The sequence below is a fragment of the Ambystoma mexicanum genome, chromosome 5q (assembly GCF_040938575.1).
Source record: "Ambystoma mexicanum isolate Mex_15411 chromosome 5q, UKY_AmexF1_1, whole genome shotgun sequence".
NCBI lineage: Eukaryota > Metazoa > Chordata > Amphibia > Caudata > Ambystomatidae > Ambystoma > Ambystoma mexicanum.
Window position 1 is genome coordinate 514,620,216 of NC_090933.1, and position 21,856 is coordinate 514,642,071.

General features: G+C 47.7%; 1 protein-coding gene across 9 annotated transcripts in view; it reads right to left on the bottom strand.

The window, feature by feature from the left end:
* Window positions 1-3,657: 3,657 nt before the first annotated feature.
* NOL4 (nucleolar protein 4) overlaps window positions 3,658-21,856 on the bottom strand; it is a 692,229-nt gene continuing 674,030 nt past the window's right edge. For all 9 annotated transcript variants that reach the window (XM_069620996.1, XM_069620993.1, XM_069620989.1 and 6 more), the window contains 2 exons: window positions 18,959-19,139; window positions 3,658-5,487 (listed from right to left, as the gene is read on the bottom strand). In XM_069620996.1, coding sequence (XP_069477097.1) covers window positions 5,294-5,487; window positions 18,959-19,139 — 375 coding nt within the window. In that variant the 3' untranslated portion in view covers window positions 3,658-5,293. The remainder of the gene's footprint in view (window positions 5,488-18,958; window positions 19,140-21,856) is intronic.

Here is a 21,856-nt window from a genome sequence, read left to right on the forward strand (position 1 = left end):
AATTATCTTGAAGCATTGCAGCGGTAAAGACAGATTTCGAAATTAAAGATTCAGGACAACCCTCAGGCCAGCCTGGTTGTTCTTGGTACCGCATAAATCCTGGAATAGTAACCGGTGCCCCTGTCTACAAGAGGAACCGGTTCTATCACCTGCATCTCAAAGAGACCTCTCGTAAAAGAGCTGGAGACCCGATCTGACGAAGAGGAGGAGAAGATGGCAGAGGCAAAGGAAGAATAAGACTGACGCTCATGGAGACTACGGATAGGATCTACAGGTTGCTGAAAAGACGCTTCCAGGTGTCCTGGAACAGAGCCAAATGCCCCCCCCCACAGGCAAGCTGTGTTCCTTGACCTTGATGTCACTGCTTCGTGGTGTCAGAGGTGGGGCAGAGAAGGAGGAGCAGAAAAACATGTGCGACATCCTTTGCTGCTTCCTCCTGTTGTCACTCGGTGAACTGTCAAGCCTCAGTCTACCACTGTCCCGGAACCTTTGAAGCAGGAGAGAAGCGCGAGGCTTGAACTCGGTCCCGCCCTGGGACTGAGGGAAGGATTTCGGGCCTGGTTTTGTCACGATGTCCAAGGACATGGCAGCTTGAGTGGAGGTTTTCTTCTTTGCCAACTCGTCATCGGTTGATGAATGAAAAAGGTTCATGCCCTCGAAGAGCAGATTCAGGATCCACTCCTGCACAGCAGGTGAACACGTAGCGGTGTGCATCCATGCCGTCCTTCTCATCTCGACCCGAAGGCACATCCTTCTGCTGGCTGTGTCGATGTGGGAGATCGAAGACTCCATGAGGACCTGCGCAATGGCCCGTGCATCTGCCGGACCGGCCCTAAAGGAGGCTTGCTTGTCCGAAGGGGGGGGGCGGCTAGAAATCCCCCAAGCTCCCATCACAGCTTCTGGTTAGCCGCAGCCAAGAGGGTGTCTGTGTTGGCTTGCCGCAGGTGGAGTCCTGAGATGGAATAACAGTGCTTTCCCAAAGACTTTATCCTCCTCGGAGAAGCAACTGGAGGTGGCTCCCGTGGAGAAAGACAATGTTTTAGAATACAATGAGACCGTAGCCACCACTGAGGAATGAGGCTGTGGGTGGGAGGCAAGGAGGATTGGCACCCCGTCCGTCAGCCTAAACCGGCTGTCCAACTTCTTGTTCATCTGGGAGTTGGTCCTGGGTTTCTCCCAGACCTTTTGCGCCACCTACAGAACGTCCTTCTGGAGAGGGATGCCAGACCGGATTGTGGTGCGCTTACCCAAGACATCTGCTAGCACTTCCGACTCCTGGGGGGCTTCCTCAGGCAGAGGGACTCCCAAGAACTCCTCCAGGCCCTGAAGGCGGTTATGAACGGCCTTAACAGATGCAGAGGGTTCATCATCCTGAGTGTCGTCATCCTCATCATCGTCTCACCCCCCTTTTTAAAAGAGTGAGGGGAATCCGGGCCCTGGAACACATGTGCTAGCGGGTTCCCCCCTAGGTACGGAGCTGCAGACAGGTCCAACAGCTGTTGAGGGGGTGGTGTTGGTACAGGAGGAGGTGGAGTGGTCATAGGTGGAGGGATAAGAACAACCGATAGGGCCTGAACCGAAGGAGGGACCGGCACTAGAACCGGTAGCACTAGATGACCGGGAGGGGAACCCAGAGGAGGGGCCTGGGCGGCCCCACCAGCGGGATCACATCCTTCACAATGTCCTTCTGGAGCCCCTTTATCTGAAGGGAAAGCATGAGGAAGCGCTCGAAGAAGTGGGCCTCTAGGGGCCCCGCCCTCTGAGGTGCTGGGCCTCCACTCCTTGTCCAAGCGCTGAGGTGCCTGGTGTGTGTATAGTCGTAAGGCTGTGATGGGTAGATGTATCCCTGAGGAGACGAGAAGCCTGCAACGTAGGATCCGCTGCTGCTTCCAGAAGGAAGGGGGCTGGGATCATCTTGCAAATCCCATTCGATGGGCGAAAGCACTGGCAGACCCTGAGGTGGGTCCAAGATGGCCGCCAGCCTGGCAGGCTCCGCCACGTGTCACTCCACCATTTTGAAGCCTTGTGCCACGCCTTGGGTGGGAAGGCACAGAGGCCCTGAGCCAAGCGAGGCCTCAAACACAGAAGGATACAGCTTGGGTTTTGCACCCGAAGCAGAGGCGTCGACCTCAGAGATCACTCTAACAACCTTGGAGCGAGCTCTGGTAGGCTGAATGCCCTGGGGCACCTGGGCCGGTAGCCGTGCTAGATCGTGCCAAAGACAGACTTTTGGAGGTGGCACTCGACAATCCCTTACCCCCTGGGGTACAAGAAGTGGATGATCTTGTTCACCCTTCTGAGGACAGCGTGGTAGGGCCCCTGAGCACCTCAACTTGGTAGCCAGGATGGCCTTAGATCTTTCCCCGGAGTGCCCAGAAGAGCCCCCAGTCCCTTTGGCTTGGGAGCTGGTACCCTTAAAGGACTCGGGCCCACCAGAACCTGAATTCAAGGAACCCGGATCCATGGGAACCCTGGGGAAGGAGTTGCTGCACCGTGGTGGCATGCTGAACAGAGGGCCTACCTTATTTTGATGAGAGGCCATTGCTACGAAGTCCTTAAGGTGGGGGAGGAGGAGAAGTTTGGAAGTTCTCCCTCCACTGCGACAACCAATTCTGTAATGCCCTGTGACTGAGGGCGCTGCAAGCCACACATGCGTCCCAGTGGTGGTCCGTCGGGCCCCAAACACTCAAGACAGAGTGCATGGGGGGCCCAAGGCTGGCAATGAGCGGTTGCATGAGGCACATCTCATGAATCCTCCTGCAGCCAACATGCGCCGGGGAGGGGAGGGGGCGGTGAGGCACCGAAGGGAAGCTAAGTAAGATTGAAAAAACAAAATGGGGAGCAAGCAGAAAGCTAAAAAGTTTCTGTGCTGGCTGGTTTATAGTGATAACATCGAAAACAAAAACATCGAAAGTCAAAATCTCGAGAAAAAAAACTTTGGAAAAAAAAATAAGTTGACTTTTTTTTATTACGTTTTTTTTTCTTCGAAATGGGGGGGTTCCCCCTCAACCCACCCTTTTTTTTTTTTAACCTTTTTTTTTACATGCTAGTGCCAAAAAATAAATGTAAATAAAAAAATTAATTATTCGACTTTTTTTTTTCTACGTTATTGTTTGAGATTTTGACTTTCGATTTATTGTTTTCGATATTATGACTGCACACCGTGCTGGCTACCAGGTCTGACACTGTCTGTGCGGAAAAAGGGACTGAGGTGAGGTACCAGAGGGTGGGACAAGGGTGCGGCGTTCCCACGTCCAAGGCCGCGCCACCACACGCTATACTAGTTGTAAAGGGGAAGCTCAATTTTTCGCTGCCAAATGTTCCGGTACCGTCCCCATGTTTGGGGATGACCACAAGGATGGAGCTAAGGGGATGGGACGTATGAGTATTAAATGGTGCGACCAGTCTACCCTAAAGTGCAAACGTAACCAGTAACTTTTGATTACGTGGACACTCGGAAATTAGCTCCTAGGTGTGAAGTACAGGATATTCATTTTGGGGGGTGATTTTTCCCCAAATCTGTGCTGCTTCTTTGAAGCCTGGTCAACTGTGGTTGGCACTTATGGAAGAATTTGTTTTGCCCGGTCGCCTGTATTGCATGGCGCCCTTAATGTAGTTAGTAAATTAATGTGTGATTCTTTAAAAAATATTCTAATGTGTTATTAAAGTACACATGAATCTGTTTATTTAGGCAAACAAAACATCAGAAAAATGAAACCAGCCCTCGAATTTGTTTCATTGAAAATGTGTAAAGATTGGCTTACAGCTTAGAGGCATTTAAGTGTCTTGACTGCGTACAGAATTCCCAAAATACTCACATTTCAATAGCTTTTCACATTTAGAATTACCAACAGTATCACAAAAGTTCCCCCTTTTTACATAACTGTAAGCGACTGTACTTCTAGAAACACTTAGAGAAAAAAGCAGGGTCGTTTCCACAGTTTTAGGAAAAAGTGCACATGACTTGGTCACAATCACAGGCAGAACTCGGAAAACTATATGTAACAATTATATATATATATATAAAATATCACGGATGCCTTAAACGCTTCAAAAATTGAAGTACGTACATTTTTACATGAAATAAGGCAAATTCAGGAATGCACAAGGGACCCGATATTCAACAGAAGCTAAAACGTATCACGCTTACCAAGAACCAATGTACTTTTCCACTAACACATACAAATAGGCTTGCCTTAGTGCACAAAGAAAATACCCTCCGTGTATTTACCATTATAAAATCGAAACCGGAGAGGTGGGGGGGAGGGGCAGAAGGAGGCGGCAGATGGACAATTGTGGCACCTGCATCTACGCGCAGTCTTTATACAGTACTGTCCCGAGACGGGTGAGGAAATTAAAGATCACGCCAGAGGCGTGACATGGCATTTGCTGAATTTGTAAAACGAAAACTATACACAGGAGTGCAAATTTTCAGATTGTCACTTGCAACCTCTTCAACAATCAGTCATCTACATCCAACCACTAACAAAAAAAGAGGACATTTTCAGTAAGTAACAGCAGCAGCAGCAGCGATCATGGATTTGAACGAACAGGATGGCGAGGGAATGTATATCTGCATTTATGATATGCCTTTTCCTCTTAACTTAAAAAAGAAAACTGTCATTGAGTGCTTAAAAAACAGTAGAAATAAATTATGTCATGGAAATAAAAACAATATTAGTTTTAAACAAATGCAGGATACTTTTAGAAGTTATCCCAGACACACACGTTATGAAAGGTGAGTTGAGTGGGTTACATGGCATACAGTAGTCCTTTTCACAGCAAGATTTTTGGTCCATACTGAGAATTTGGGGTGAAGATAGTTCCTTGGAAAAATGTCTAGGACCAGTGAAGGCAGCTTTGAAAGGAAAATATGAACAACCTGAATGAAGAAAAAGACGCGCCTTTTTATATAAAAGAAAATCTGTTTTTTTCTATAAAACGCACAATCCTTAGATGAGTCTCTCAGCAGCCAGACACCTGACAAAGGTTTGCAACATACTGCAGCTTGCTAGGTCCAATGAGTCAGTAGAACATTCCAGAAATATTGCACTGGCGTTGTGAAGCGCACTGAATGCTGCTCCTTCATTGGGCCACGTGATCCTGTCCACGGTCATGTTTGGAAAGATCCAAAGGGATAAGCGAGACAGATGGCACCTCAACGAGGTCAGAGGTGGGAAAATAGTGGCGTTGTGGCAATAGACTTTTCTGGAAATAGACGATGCAGTCACTTTAAGCACTGGCTCTAGAAATTGAAATGTCACAGCAGACCATGAGGTTGTTTCACGTGGTGTCAGTTCTGCTGTAAAATCAGGGTTTCCAGTTCATCCGCCGAACGCAGCAAAAAGGCAGCAGAATCTCGATAGCCCGCCACGAGCTGACGCACTGCGTTGACTTCAGTTGGGTTTAGCTGGGCTCTGGAGTTGCTGTTGCTGGTTGATCCTGAGCTGGGCACAACCTGCTTCTTCATGCTGAGATCTGTTGGACCTGAAGACGACAAACGCAGCAGTGACAAGGTCAGGTTTATAATGTGCAAAATGGCCAAGGAAATGTCACTTCAGTAATGAATGCAGTAATTAGAAAACCCATCAACTCAAGCGAAGAAGCGCTCCTGCTACTGAAGTCTAACTGCATAATATATGCTAATCATTATAATATTATCTCATGTTTTCACACCTACAGTACCTGTCTGCATAACCATTGTCTGTTTAATAGGTTATGTTTCAGCTAATAACAAATTACCACGAAGAGCACAGGTGAGAAATGAAAGGCAAAAACAAAGCAACATGACAGCTGTATTCAGAAAATGAAAAGTTCAGAAAAGACAAGTGCAGCAACAGCATCCACTTTGCAAGGGCCTGATACATGCTTGTCGCATATGGAGTACCGATGCCCAGGGGTGTTGCTAGGTCTAGAAAAGATCCGGGGCTACACTAATGTCGGGACTGTCAGGACTGGGGGCTAGCTACCCTTTTGGTGTTAGCCCCTGCGCTTCTATGTGGGGCCACAACCAAAAGACCTGGGGATATAGCCCTCTGAGCCCCCCACTAGCAATGCCTCTGCCGGTGCCTTTCTAACATGGGTACGTGACGTAGTATATGATTTCATTTTTCAATCAGTCTCATGTGGGCCAATTTTATGTGAGTAAGGACCAAAGACTTAACGTCATTTGCAATAATGTTCAGTAAAAATAACATTTTCAGAACTACATTTTCCAAGATCCTTTACGAATATAAACCAATCAGAACTTAGAAAACATTTAAAAAAACAGAATGGTAGAGTATAAAACAGCTGACGATGTCAGCCACTTTTTTCTTTATTGCTATCAGCGTACTATGAATTGCTTGCGCCGAGAAAGGCCGTCGACCAATCAGAATCTGCCGTTCCCGGGCTGGATTCTGCATTCACCGCCCGTTGAAAATGCCCACTGCCATTTACATAGAAAACAGACTGGGTCCTGTAACAGGTTTTCCATGGCCGCCATCATCCGAAAAGGACCTAGTCCTTTTTCTATTTTTTTCTCTGTTCCAACGGGAGATGGGCTAGTGTGGAGCTCATCTCCCGTCAGAAGGGAAAAACAATTAAATCTATTCGCACCCCAGTAAATTACAGGGTGAGAATGGCTTTCATGCCCCGGCTGGGGGGTGGACACAGGGTTTAACGGCCCGCAGCCCGAGCTGGGGCCTTGCTTCTCTCTGGCCTACAAAGCCCGGGCTGGCGGGCCGTTAAACCCAGTGTCCACCCTGAGCCAAGTCTTGAAAGCCATATTAACTGTGGCTTTATTTTACTAAGTTGCTTTATATTTAAGATGACAATTATATAATTATTGTAGCAGACATCCAATAAAGTTTTTTATGGCTTCTCAAAGTTGGCCATCACCAATTTCCTGTTGGTCCGCAGAGTGAAAATTCATTTAATATGGCGCAAGGAAAGAGCTTAATGGCTTACAAAAAAGAAGACTGCATCTTAAACGTAGAGACTAAACCCTCCCCTGCAAAAACATCCCCTTCAGCTGGCTGTCACTTTAGATCCCAAACGGACCCCAGTAATTATAGCTAAAACCCTGGCCCGTTACAGCCCGGGGACTTGATTATTATTGCTATTAATACCCTAGGTTAACGTAGCAATGCATTTGCTTGAATCAACGAGTTGCACACATGGCAAGACAAGTTGATTCTGCAAATACTCATCTAACGTGGCAGCCGTAGAAATGGAAAGCAGGGCTTCATGCAGAGCCCCTCATTCATTTCCATGACAGGCTGGGATCGAGCGGTGCCAAAACTAAAAACAGATGGCAGCCGGGATTGTAGCAACCCGATTGGCTGCTTTAACTGCTCCGTGTGGTAATACTCAGTAAGCTTGAGCAATAGATCATCATCTATCTGGGTCTCCCAAACATAGCCCTAAAAAAATACAACTAATACAAAACATAGCTGCTAGACTCTGCCACAGCTTAAAGACATTTAACCCCATCTCTCCAGCCTCAAAACCCCTGAAATGGCTTTCAAATGAGAAATGAATCCCCCTGAAAATACTGGAGAGACACAAATAAGCTAATGGAAACCAGGCCTACAAAACACCAGAAAACGTTTCATGCACTACAATGCAGCGAGGACCAACTTTCTTGGGATTTAATACCAACTGAAATAAGAAAAGAACAAAACCATGTATGCCTTAAAGGAGCCACCAAAAAGGAGCTGTTCAATGAAACCTCACCGGCAGTGCGATTGACCAAACCACAGTTTACCCCATGTCATTTTTCCTACAAGCGTCTTGAAGCGAGAACATTGCGAGAGGCGCACTTTAAAAAAAATCACAATAAATAAGAGAGCAGATTGGGTGGGAGCTAATCCACTACAGTCGTTAATACAAGTGTCTTGACCCATTGCTAAACTGCTCGTGAGATGGGTCTAATCTGGCGTCAGTGAACTGGGAACATTGATCTTACAGGGGAAAAAAACCAGCAGACCCTGTGCCCTGCCGGTTCATCAATGCTCAGTGCGGGAGATAGGCACACAAATGTACCAGGTAAGCAAACTTTTTTAAAAAAAGGATGAAAAGACAAACAGCAAAGCCGCGGCATTTAAAAAGCATGATTCTTGCAATACTGCCATAGAGTGGGATTTTTTTTTTAAATGTATGGGACCTATGCCATTGGCTATTGGTATTGCCTTTTTTAATCTCAAGGTTGATTATTGGTCCAAAGAGTAATTTTTGAAGCTGCGGGAACATATTAGTGGACAGCAAACTGGAAACATACACAGTGCCGACACAGCCCACTCCATTACCATTCCTCTTGATGGAAGAATCTGGGCTAAAGTGTTGTCAATGACATCCGAATCACAACTGATATTGACCTCAGGGGTGACAGTCATAACTAGAGCCCCTGGAGGCAACATGGTACAGAGGCATACCACCCCAGTGGCAGATGCAGGTCTTGATGCCAGAGGGTGGAGGTTCGGGGGGGAGGGGGCGCCGACTACCATTTCCTTAATTTTGCGGATATAACTAGGAACTATTGACACTTAATATTCAAGGAAAACCTGCCAGGTTTTTTAACTGGTATATATGTCATTTATAAAACCTTACACTTCTACAAGCCACATCTATTATCAGTTATACACCACACATTTGTAACGGAGGGAGCATCCAATTAAAATTAAAATTCAATCTTGTCAATGAAATCTAAAGATCTGATTCAGATCCATCCATCAGCAAGGCAAAAAAGAACAATTCAATAAACATTCACAAGCAAGCAATATACCATACTGTGCTCTGCCATGTCTAGTGCAGGACAGTTAAAGCAAATCAATTGCTGCTTGTTCAGGTAAAACATCGTAGTACAGTTGTCCGTCCTGACCAGAACAGGCCTGTCCCTGATAAGGGGCAAAAACACCTTGAGGGCCAGGCCCATTGCCCTGAGCTCGAGCAGATTGATATGCAGGAGGGCTTCCATCCTGGACCATGCGCCATGAATCACGTATCCTTCTAGAGTAGCTCCCCATCCCGAAAGAGAGAAGTCTGTTGTCACCACCAGGGTAGGCTCCGGTCGGGTGAATGGGGTTCCCACTGGAACATTGCCATCCTTCATCCACCAGCGAAGATCAGGCAGTAGGAGTAGTGGTATTGGGATCCTGTCCAACTGAGACCCTGTCTCCTGATCCCAATTGGCCCGCCAGGTGGAGCTGTGGGTGCCTCATCTTGAGGCGAGCGTGCTATACAGTGACCACGCCGGATGCCATCAGGTCCAGAATATGCTGAAACCACCATGCCGAGGTGGTTGAATTGGCCAGAAAATGCACAGCGCCTTGCGGAGGGAAAAGAGCCTCTCGGGCATAGAGAACACCCGTTGAACGATAGTGTTCCAACGCACCCCTAGGAAGACCAGTTGCTGAGATGGGCACAACTGTCACTTCCTCTGGTTGAGGGAGAACCCCAGCTGAAGAAGGATATCTGCCAAGGTCTGGCAGGAGTGCAACACCCATTCGGGTGACCCCGCCCTCACCAGCCAGTAGTCCAAATAAGGGTACAGATGATCGCCCTTCAAGCGGAGAAGGCACGACGCTGCATTTATCAACTTTGTGAAGACACAAGGGGCTGAGTTCAGGCCGAAGGGCAGCATCTTGTACAGAAAGTGGTAGGACATAATTGTGAACCACAGAAACCTCTGATGCGATTGGTAGATGGCTACATGCAGGTACGCATCCGTGAGGTCCAGGGAACACTTCCAGTCCCCTGCACACGCAGACTCAGCTATGTGCGCAGGAATAATCATCTTGAAGCATTCGAGCAGTAAAGACAGATTTAGGAATGACAGGTCCAGAACAACCCTCAGGCCAGTCTGGTTGTTCTTGGGTACCGCAAACATCCTGGAATAGCACCCGGAGCCCCTGTCTGATACAGGAACCATTCTATCGCCTGCATCTCCAAGAGCAAAAGGATCTCACATAAAAGTGCCATGGAACTGATCTGACGAAGAGGAGGAGAGGATGGTAGAGAAAGACTGAAGCCCGTGGAGACTACTGATAGGATGCACAGGTTGTTGAAAAGACACTTCTAGATGTCCTAGAAAAGAGCCAAACGGCCCTGCACAGGCGAGCTGTGTTCCTTGACGTCACTGCTTCTTGGCATCAGAGGTGGGTGAGTGGAAAAACGTGCACAACGTCCTCTCCTGCTTCCTCCTGTTCTCGCTGGGTGACCTGTCAGGCCCCTGTGTACCGCTGTTTTGTCAGGATGGCCAAGGACTTGGCGGTTTGAGTGGAGGTTTTCTTCTTCGTTAACTCGTCATCAGTTGACGAATGAAAAAGGTCCACGTCCTCGAAAACCCTCTGGCTTTGTCGATGTGGGAGACCGAAGACTCCATGAAGTCCTGCGCAATGGCCTAGGCAGCTGCAAGATCCGCCTAGAATGAGGCTTGCTTGTCCAAAGGGAGGTCGGGCAGAAATTCCCTGAGATCACAGCACAGCTTCTGTAGCCGCCACCTAGAGGGCGTCTGCGTTGGCTTGCCGCAGATGCAGTCCTGAAATGGAATAGCAGTGCTTTCCCAGAGACCCGAGGACCATGTCCTACTTAAAAAGACAACTGGAAGTGGCTCCCATGGAGGAAGACGACAAAGACAATGGTTTAGAATATGTTGAGGCTGCAGCCATCACTGAAGAATGCGGCTGCGGGTGGGAGGCCAGGTGGATTGGCTCCCCTGTTCATCTGGGTGTTGGCCCTTCGCTTCTCCCAGACCTTTTGCGCCACCTGCAGGACATCCCTTTGGAGATGGATGCCAGACCGGACCGTGGTGCGCTTACCCAAACCTCTGCTAGCACTTCTGAGGGGCTTCCTCAGGCAGAGGGACCACCAAGAACTCGGCCAGGCCCTGAACGCAGTGATGAAATGCCTTAACAGATGCTGCCGGTTCATCATCCTGGGCGTCATCATTGTCATCACCCCCTCTTTTTTTACAGACCAAGGGGAGTCTGGACGCTGGGACACAGGTGCCGATGGGATCCCCTCCAAATCCGGAGACAAAGACAGGTCCAATGGCTGTTGAGGGGGAGGCGTTGGTGGAACATGAGGAGGTGGAGGGGTCTGAAGAAACGGTAGGGGTTGGACCGGGCGATTTATCAGCACTGGAAATTGGCACCGTCAGAGGAACGGGAGGGTTACCCATAGGAGGGGGCCAAAAAGGCACCACCTGCGAGATGACCTTCACTATATCCTTCAGGATACCCTTTATCTGAGGGGAACAAATGAGGAAGAGGAATCGCATGAAGAAGCGGTTCTCGCAGTCTGCGATGGGTAGATATACCCCTGAGGAGACCAGATGCCTGTACCGTACTATCAGCTACCGCTTCCAGAGGGAATGGGACTGAGATCTTCCTGCAGAGCCCATTCAATGGGAGAGAACATGGGTGGGCCCTGAGTTGGATCCAAGATGGCCGCCAGCCTGTCAGGCTCCGTCACATGCCTCTCAGCCATTTTTAAGCCTTGCGTCATGCCTTGGGCAGGAGGGCGTGAAGGCCCTGAGCCATGAGAGGCTTCAGACATGAGGCGATATACCTTGGGTCTTGCACCCGCAGCGGAAGTGTTGACCTCAGAAATCAATCACTCTGGTAGGCGCTGAGATTTCAGCCTGATGGCCGGTCACCGTGACGCCCTGACTCATGACCTCGAAGCGAGCTCCGGTAGGCTGGACGCCCTTGGCACCTGTGCCGGTAACCGTGCTGCTGTGGTGGCTGTTTTAACTGGAGGGGGATAAACATTTGGGCCTGATATGGCTGAGCAACCGGGCGCAGCCGACACTGCTCAAGAGGGTTCGGGGGGCTGGGGGAGGGGTTTCTTCCCCGCAATAATTTCTTTTAAAAGTAAAACGTTTGCAATTGAGTAGATGCAAGTCACCAACAGTGCACAGGAGCATTTCTCCAACACATTTTCATGATGCCTTTTCCCACAATATGTGCCAGTATAACACATTTTCACACTTGCTGTGCCCATACATTTCCATGCTGACTACACACACACACACACACGATTATGTGTCTGTGCAAGGCGGGGCGCTGGGCCTCACAGTGCCAAACACACACACAATCAATGTGATTGTGTCTGTGCAAGGCGGTGGGAGCGGCCTGGGGGCACGTATGGTATTTTTTACTGGACATCTATAATAAACAGAGAGCTGATTTTGGGCGGTGGGGAGGGGGGTTTGTGCAAATGCCTTTGTTGTACAATCCTCCTACCCCCACTCGCCAAAGTAATCTCAGACCAACACACACACACACACTTACACAACATACACACAGCAAGCACTCGCTTTTTCCTTCACAGTCACGATCACCCATCATGCACTCACTCATAACACAAGCATACACACATCCATACACATATTTGAATAATAAACATACACACATTTTCAGAACATACACACACAACCTACACACAGCAAGCACTGTCATTCAAACCAACATCCATCATGCACTCCCTCAAAAACAAACATACACGCAACCATACACATATTTAAATAAATAAATGAACATACACACACATTTAGACAACATATGCACTGCAAGCATTCTTTCATTCGCACAAGCACCCATCATGCACTCTCATAACACAAGCATATACACGCATCCATACACATACTTAAATAATAAATAAATGAGCATACAAACACACATTACACAACACATACGCAGCAAACCCTCTGTTTCATTCACACGAGCATCCATCATGCACTCACTCAGAACACAAGCATACACGCATCCATGCACATTTAAATACTAAATAAATGAACATACAAAACACACACATTTACACAAACTACACCCAGAAAGCACTTATACCAGCATTCATCATCATACATTCACCTAACACAAGCATGCACGCATCTATAAACATAATGTTTAAAAATTTAAATTAACAAAATAATGTACCTTCTGTCGCGGGTCCAGAGGTTCCAGTGATTCAGCCCCCTGCAAGCAGGAACAGGAATCAGGATGTTTCCTGGTCCGTGCATGCAAGGGGCCTGAGCATGGGTCCGGAGACGCCTCATCACAGCTCTGTATGTGCGAGGAAACGTGGGAGTGCCTCCTTGCAAATACAGAGGTGCAGTTCCCCAGCCAGCATTTCAAATGAGACCTGCAAGGCTGGGGAAGCAAACGCCCCTAACCTTGCACGGCTCATTGAGCTGGCGCGGCTGGGGAAATGTAACACTCCCTCAGCTGAAAAAAGAAAACAGCTGAGGGAGTGCTCGTATTTTACTGGGCTGGCTCCTCCATGATGGGTGAGAGGAGGCCAAGACCCGGTGGGTCGACGCCCCCTCACCCATTATGGACGAGCTGCCCCTGCTGGATCGGGCTGAGGACAGACTCTTGGAGGTGGCACTCCATGATTCCTTATACCTTGGGGGCGAACAAGAGGATGAACTTGATCTCCGCTTTGAGGACAGCCCAGTAGGGCCCCTGAGCCCCTAAGCTTGGGAGCCGGTAGCCTGGATGGCCTCAGGTCTGCCCACGGAAGAGCCTCTGAGCCCCTCGGCTTGGGAGCCGGTAGCATTAGAGGTCATAGACCTGCCAGAACCTGAATCTGAGGAAGCCCTCTATGTAGGTACGCCAGGGAAAGAGTTGTCGCGCTGTGGAGCCGTGCTGAACAGAGGGCCTAACTTGGAGAGGCCTAACCTGGAGAGGTCCTGGAGATGAAGTCCTTAAGGTGGGCAGAGGAGAAGTGTGGAAGATCTCCCTCCACCGCGACAACAGATTCTTCAATGCCCCGTGACCGAGAGCGCTGCAATCAGAACATGCGTCCCAGCGGTGGTCAGGCCCCAAACACTACAGAGTGCATGGGGCTCTGAGGCCGGGAACGCGCGGTCGCGTGAGGCACATATCCTAACTCCTGCTGCAGCCAACATGCGCCGGAGGAAGTGAAGCACTTTTCTTTTTTAGCATCAATTGGTTTACATTAAAACCTTAAATGCAGAAAAAACAAAATCAAAAGAAAGAAAAAACACCACATTAAATAAGAAAAATAAAAATTAAAAAGAAACTGCTCACATTTCAGAGGCCCTGGTAAAGACCTCAAAAAGGAATTTCCTAATAAAACACAAAGGGACCTAATTGTCCAAGGTTACAAAAATGTCCCTCAAAAAGTACAAGAGTGCAAGAGTCAAAGATAGTTTCCTTCCCCATCTTAAAATTGACCACCACTCTTCCAGTGTTCTTGATTCAAATTCACCTAGGAATTTTCCCAACCATTTGTCTCTCAGAACTGCTAATGAATCACATCTCATAACCAAGTGGTAAAGGGTTTCCGCCCCATTACCACAAATTCGACAGGATAATAGTAGATCCACCCAGGCCTTTTATTTTCTTTCTGTAACTTCCTTTGTTGGATAAAGGTTCAACCGGAATCTTAAGAAGTTTTGCCCTTCCACTCTAGAGGGGAACTTTTCCAGGTATAGAAGAACCGTGCCCCTTGTGTAAATTTCGTCACGCCCTGGGACAGCAATTTTATATGACCACAACTTCTCCTGGGTCGAGATCCAATCGTGGTACAGGAGCTTTTTCTTGACACTAGTTGGATCTTCCGTTAGCAGTTTTTCTGTTAGTGCAATGTTTTCCAGAATACTTATGCACGTTTTCTGCCACGTAGTCAATGCTGAACCTGTTTACTTGTTAGAGCTTTTTTTATAGTGGAAAATCCACTTCTATCCTGCGGGTTAACACATTTACTGTATAGAGCCAATGACTTCCATACCGTGGCAGTATATAGTGATGTTAGGCCCAGTTCCTTCCTTACACATTCAACTGGTATGGTCTTCGGAAGCCTGAAAACCCTTTTCCAAAAAAGTCCCTCCAGGGAGGACCAAACCTTAGGATTTGTAAAAAAGTTTGCCTCTGCTGCATAAGTCAAAATTGGAGCGACTTAATTTATAGAAGTCTATAAGGGGTAGGCAAGAAAAGGAACAGTAATGATGGTTGATGAGCAAAGCTTGTGATGCTAAGTTTTTAACTTTGCTTCGCAGTCTAAGTACTCCTGGTCAATCATTAATACTATCATTTATTGTGATCCCAAGATATACCATTGATGAAACAACTGGAACTAGTTCCCCATTCAGGAACCACTTGAATTTCTTACTCTTGTTTACTTCTTTGTTTGGTCCCAAGGTTAGGATTTTTGATTTTGTTGAATTGATCCTAAGGGCGTTTTCCTGAACGTATAGCTCTAGGGCTTGCAGCTGTCGTTGCAGGCTTATTTCAGTCTGGTCCAGTAGTAATAGATTGTCTGCAAACAGTGAAAGCACTGAAGGCAAGTTAAATAAGATTGAAATAACAAAAACGGGGACTAAGCCGAAAGCTAAAAAAGTTTCTGCGCTGGCTGCCAGGTCCGACACCGTCGGTGAGGGGAAAAGGGACTGTGGTGAGGCACCGGAGGGCAGGGTGTTCCAGGCCTTAAGCGGCGCCCCCGCGCGCTATACTAAATTTAAAGGGGAAGCTAAATTATTTTTCTCTGCTAAAGGTTCTGGTACCGTCTCCATGTTGGGGAATGCCCACAAGGATGGAGGAAAGGGAATGGGACGTATGAGTACAATACTGCGTTTGTCAGAAGAGGTGATCAAGTAGCCCAATTCGAGTCAGTGAAACCAAAGTTTCAAGGCTCATATAAAGGCACTGCCACCTGATGACACTGTGTTCCGGGAGAGACCACATGTGTTGTACTGTGCTGTCTTTTGTAAAAAGGTTTGCCTTCTCACACTGTGGTGGCATTGCTTGGCCCATTTCCTGATCTTTCTATTCATTTTGGCCATTTGAGTGGAGGGGGTCTTTCATGGAAGAAAGCCAAACAAATGTTACAATCCTATGGCAAACTTGTTTTCAGGTCAGCTTTTTTGGCACAAAAAACGCTTTGTTTTTTTTCTACAGTACCTTTTAGCTGTGATGGAAAAATAAAGCTACAATCATTGTCTTTTTGTAAAACATGTTTCTACAAGGATTTTTTTGTTGTTGTAATATTGGGCCTCATTACACGGACGGCGGTGGACCAAGGTGCTATTAGGACCTTGGTCCATGCCGGTAAAATACCGGCACCGCCTTGGTGGAAAGGGGAATTACCGCCCTGTTCCAAGGTTGGTGGGGCGGTAGTACCCCCTTCCCCCATTGCCCTTCCCCATTCCCATTTTTGCCCCATAATACCGCAAATTGCGGTACCGTAATTAGCTCCCTGGTCCCTTTGTGGGTTGGTTTTTAACGCCTGCAAAAAGCAGGCGTTAAATTCTCCAACCCGCAAAGGGACCTTGTAGTAAGGCGGTAAGGGTTTACCGGTACCGGTAAAATACCGGTACCGGTAAACCCTTACGCCTACCGTGTAATGAGGCCCACTGTGTTGGTTCATCATGTGATTTTTATATTTTTTAAGTCAGGTTTACAAATCGGGGCATTATTTTAGTTAATGAATGTCAAACGCTTACAAATAATTATAACTTGCTGTACAACAAGAACTAGGAAATAATGTGGTGAAGTGCTGAATTTGCAGACTGGTCTCAAATCTGAGCTTTCCCACTTAACCAAGGGTGTGATCCTGGCAGCTAATTCAATCTAATATGGCTAAACCTGCCAACATTGCCAGTTCCTGAATATGTTTAAGTTGTAAGCCCCAAACAATGATTTCCTATGATACACTCTTCAAAAAAGCCTCACTCGTTGTCTAATTGGCTATAGTTTTGCATCATATACAATAAGAGTGGACATTGATATATTGCACAACACAAAGCCATGTTTACTTGGCGTTTACATGGACATAGCAACAACACTAGAAAACCAAAGCCACCTTCCAATCTATGTTCGGATACATGCACATTCCTGGGAATAGCTAAACTGTACCCTCTTTCTATGCTGTGGTCTCCCTTCCTCGTTTCTCCCAATTTGTCTCCTGTATCCGTGCTTGAGCACCTGTGCATTCTTTGAGGTTGATAATCAGAGTCCTGTGTCTGTGCCCAGGTATGTGTACCTTTTTTATAAGGCTACTAATATATGTCCGGCATTTGTTCAACAGACTGTATGTCTTCCTTGTATCTGCTTTTAAAATGTGTCTTGTATGTTTGCCTCACCAAAAATACCCTTGCAGCTGAGTTCTAATAGCGCCTTGCAAAGGCCACTTGTTTGTTATTCTGTTTCTAGTAGGGATAAAAGGCGTGCATGGACTTAAAAGGCCTGCTCTTGTGCTTATTTTAATCGCAGCGAGGCCATCACATGGGTTGTGATTGCACTGACGGAGGGATGCAACCAGAGATTCTTGGATCCCTCGGTTTATTTGGTTATGGGGGCATTGTAATTGTGTCTGGCATGGCCTTGCCTCTGACTAATTGTAGTGCCACGCCATCATTATACTAGAAATAGCTTTCATGAGAAAGGGCTTGCCATCATAGGCATTTCCTTTGTTTCTTCTCTTGATCAACTTTTTTTTTGGTCCAATACAAATGATTACACACACGCAGACACACACACACACACTGTGCAAAAGGAATACACTCCCTGCTTCCTCCAATTGTTATCTGTTTGTTTCGATCTTACTCTTACTTCTCATTCCCTATCAACTTTTCCCCCTTTTGTTTTATCCCCACAGACCATGGTCTGGTTTACCCTCGGTAGTGTCACGATACTCCACTCTCTGGACACGCCTTGGTGCTGTAAGGCTCTTAAACCAGTGATGGAAAGTTAGCCTCTGGCACATGGGGGGACAGCAAATCAGTATTCTGGATAGTCTGGCCGAAATCCCCAGATTTATAAGCCTGAGTTTCCAGGACTCTTGAACGCTGCTTCCCACACGCCAGCCTCTTGCCTCCTTGTCCCTGCTCTGATGTCTTGCACGCTGCACACCTCTCCCTACTCCTTCTGGTTCCGTGCACCTCACACCACTCCTTTCCGCCACCTCCTCCCATATCACCACCATTGATCGTTTGTGAGAAGGGACTTGCTCTCAAACCCCTCTCCCGTATCCATGGCAGCCATCTTGAACTGGTTTGAACTTCCCTGTGGTGAATGGGCACGCCACTGTGCTTGCCCATCTATCAAAAGGAACATCATCTTACAACGAAAAAAAACATTTTAGCAGCCAGTGAAATAAGCCTGGTGATAAAGGCATAGGCACCGCGTTCTGCTGCACGCTTTGGCGGTAATGGCCCTAAGCCCTCACCAAGGTTCTTGCGGCTTGGTCTAGCGGGTTGCTATCACCTCAGATCACTGTGCCTAATCTTACAGCATTAAATATTCTTAACATAATGCAAAAGGTTGATGTTCATCTGCATTTCACTACTATACTACTGTAAAGCACCGAAAAACAGCATTGCTCTAAAAACCTATTCCATTTGTACAGTGTTTCTGTTTGAAGCAACATGTTTCATAAGCAAAACAAATTAACCAATGAAAGAGGCATTAAAAAATGGCACAAGCACAATAAAAGATCCACTAGCCACATATCTCCTCTTGCTCTTCAGGAGCCTCTGACCTGGCAATTGTAGGTACATCGCTTACTTAAGGGGTGGAGCTGCATGACTCACTAAAGCACTGGTATTCAAGCTTTTTTCGTCTGAGCCCCCCTTGAGTAAAACTATTGTTGCTAGGCCGCACAGATGCCATATCTGCTTGTACTTTCCATTAAAAGCAGTCACTGTACTTCCCTTTAGGAGATCCTCATGCCGCTGCTGGACATCCATTGTGCCAGGCTGGGGGTGGGGGGGTTTTGAAGGGGACACAAAGCCCCTCAGTTTGAGGGCCACTGCACTAAAGGCTTCACCTCGTGTGAGATGCTTCCGACCCTTTCACTGAGCATTTTGAATATGCAGTATATTATAGCTCACCCTGTCAAGCAGCCTATTGTATAACTACATCATGCATTAAGCTTTTAGTTTCTTCAAGGTTCAACCTTATGCTACATCGCACCACAGAACCTAACATTCTCGCACATGCACACTACTCACCATTCATGGACGCATCAGTCAGATTTATCAGTCCCCCTCCTAAGCCTCTGTAACTATGGTAACTGTAGGTCCCATTTCCATTGATGTACAAAACCTCCTGTGCGGTAGAAACTGCCGATGTCGAGAAGGTGACCTGGGTTGGCTCCTGCTTGCACTGTTTTTCAGCCGGTTCAGCTTCGTCCTGCGAATTCAACGTTTGAGAACATAGTGACAAAATTCTTTGTGAACATTTAACATACACAGGGAACATTTCAGTTTCACAAAAGCACAAGTGTTAGTTGAAAAACACGAAAAGTAAACACAGAACAAAAAGAACTACGTTTACATTTAAAAACACCATGAAAAAGAAAAACAAATGACAACCAAATACATCAACATAAATTGACAAACTTTTTTCGCAATACAATGATTTTAGTGAATTAGTGTTGTATCGTTGCTAAACCATTGTCTACAGATGCTGTAAGGAGAAGCAGGAAAGAAGGCAATTGCCTCCAGAGGTACACTCAGAATAGGTGGCACTGAGGCGTCAGAAGTAGTGGCTGCTAACAGTGGCGACGAGCTGAGAATTATGACCCGGGAAAGGCGGTAACTTTCACCAGTGTGTTGACCGACATGAAGCACACTGTATGAAACATGCCACGGAGAGGGGCATAATCCACGCGGTCGGTGGCCATCTTTGATGTTAGGCCCTGGAAGGTCGCGGCTTCGTTTTGGAGCGACGGTGAGCCATCCAAGCATAATGTTTGGATATTCATGTGGCAGACAGTCACATGATGCACTGCAGGTGCTTTTTGGAGTGATTGTCTAGTATTTTCACTGTTTTTCATTGAGTGCTGGGTGTGGAGCCAGGAAGGCCTGCTGTTGTGTGCACACCCTGTGCACACCCTGGTCCCACCCTGCTCAATTTTTGGGACCTCTGGACTGCCTGGCATCTACCCTGCTCTACTAAGGGACATTGTGACTGTGGGGAACCTGATCCTTGGAGGTTATTGTCCACAACTGGTGCCAGGGTACTATCAAGGGCCTGCCTACGTCCATCTGTGAAGGAGGTGTTGTGGTGAGTTGCGGCCCCTGTCATTTCATTACATCAGGGTTACCTGTACGCTCGCCATCATGAACGCCGACCAACAGCAAGCCCCTCCACCAGCGGCCAAACAACCACCGCCAGCATTACCACCAAGACCACTGCTGAGACCACCTGGAGCCCTGCAGCCAATGCCTGAGTTTGATATCTCAGGCGCACCATCAAGTCTGGGGCCAAGGTGGAAAATGTGGATGGACAGGTTAGAAATGTACTTTAGAGCCACCATGGAGACTAATGATGACAGTAAGGTAGCTACCCTCTTGTACTGTGCTGGCCCTGCGGTACATGAGGTGTTCCTGTCCCTCCAACCAAAAGATGGTTCATATGCGGCGGCAAAGGAGGCTCTCCACAATTATTTTCTGCCCATGGCAAATGCCGATTAAGAATGTTTCCTCATGGACGCAGCGCGCCAAAAGGACGATAGACATTGGACACATTTTATGGGAGGCTGCGCATGCTTACGGTCCCCTGTGCCTGGAATGACCCCGATACAATGATAAGAAACCAACTCATCCAGGGGTGTGCATCTGGCAAGTTGCGCAGCCAGATCCTGAGGAAGCCTGGCATCACCCTCCCTCGTATCGTGGAACTGGGGAGGTGCCATGAGGTCTCCGAGTTGCGTGTGACCCGTATGGAGGTTGGAGTGCGCCCTAACAAGTTGGAGGACATCTGCACCATTGGCAGAGGAAGAGGGATGAGGCGCCCAGCAGTCAACCAAAGGGGTAGAGGACAATCATTGATCAACTTGTGTTTGAAGTGTGGGTTTGACCTCCCACATCCTGCAGAGTGCCCAGCCATTGGAAAAGCGTGTGGCCGCTGTGGGGGCGCTGATCACTATGCCCGCATGTGTAAGGCCATAACACTGACTATCATTCCAAGAGGGCCGGTCCGGGCTAGCTTCTTCCACCAACAGCGCTCATCAAATGTGGCTTGGTGGACCAGGCGGATGATGGAAATGGTCCAGAAGGTGAGGAAGAAGAGGAAGAAGAAAATTAATTCTTTGTATTGAGTGTGGGTGTCCTGCGCTCCAACTCCAAGCGACAGCCTAGATGTAATGTACTGGTAAATGAGGACTCTGTACCGGTGTTGGTGGACACTGGCGCATCTGTAAACGTAATGGCCAGGGAACATTATGATACTATGCTATCCACGCCGAAGGCGCGCATCTTCACGTTGGGGGGGAGGGGCATAGCCAATCCCGCTGGACAGTGTGTTCATTGCAGATGTGAGATATGGTGGAGCCAAAATCCGGGCCAGGCTCTACGTCACACCAGTGAGCAACAACAGCTTACTATGCTGTGCAGCGGCAGAGGCTCTAGGCATCGTAACCTTTGCGTACTCCGTATACGTAGATGACATCCAGGTGCTGCTGGGCAAACACTCCTTTGTTTCAAGGCATTGGGAAGATGGCTGGTTAACCTGTCCGGCTACACATTGATGACTCTATCCAGCCTGTGGCGCTGAGACATCGGCGGGTGCCATTCCACCTCAGAGACCTAGTGGATCGAGAGTTAGATAACCTGGTCAAGCTGGACAATATCGAAAAGGTGGAGGGCCCCCACCCCATGGGTCTCCCCGATTGTGATAGCCCAGAAACCCAAACAGCCCGAGTCGGTGAGAATTTGTGTGGATATGCGCCTACCCAACAAGGCGATAAAGCCGGAGAGACATCTAACTCCCACAATTGATGACATCATAACCGAACTACAGGGTGCCAGGTTCTTTTCTAAACTGGACTTCTGGGCTGGGTACCATCAGGTGATACTCCACCCAGATTCACGATATCACCACCTTCACCACACACCGGGGGCTGT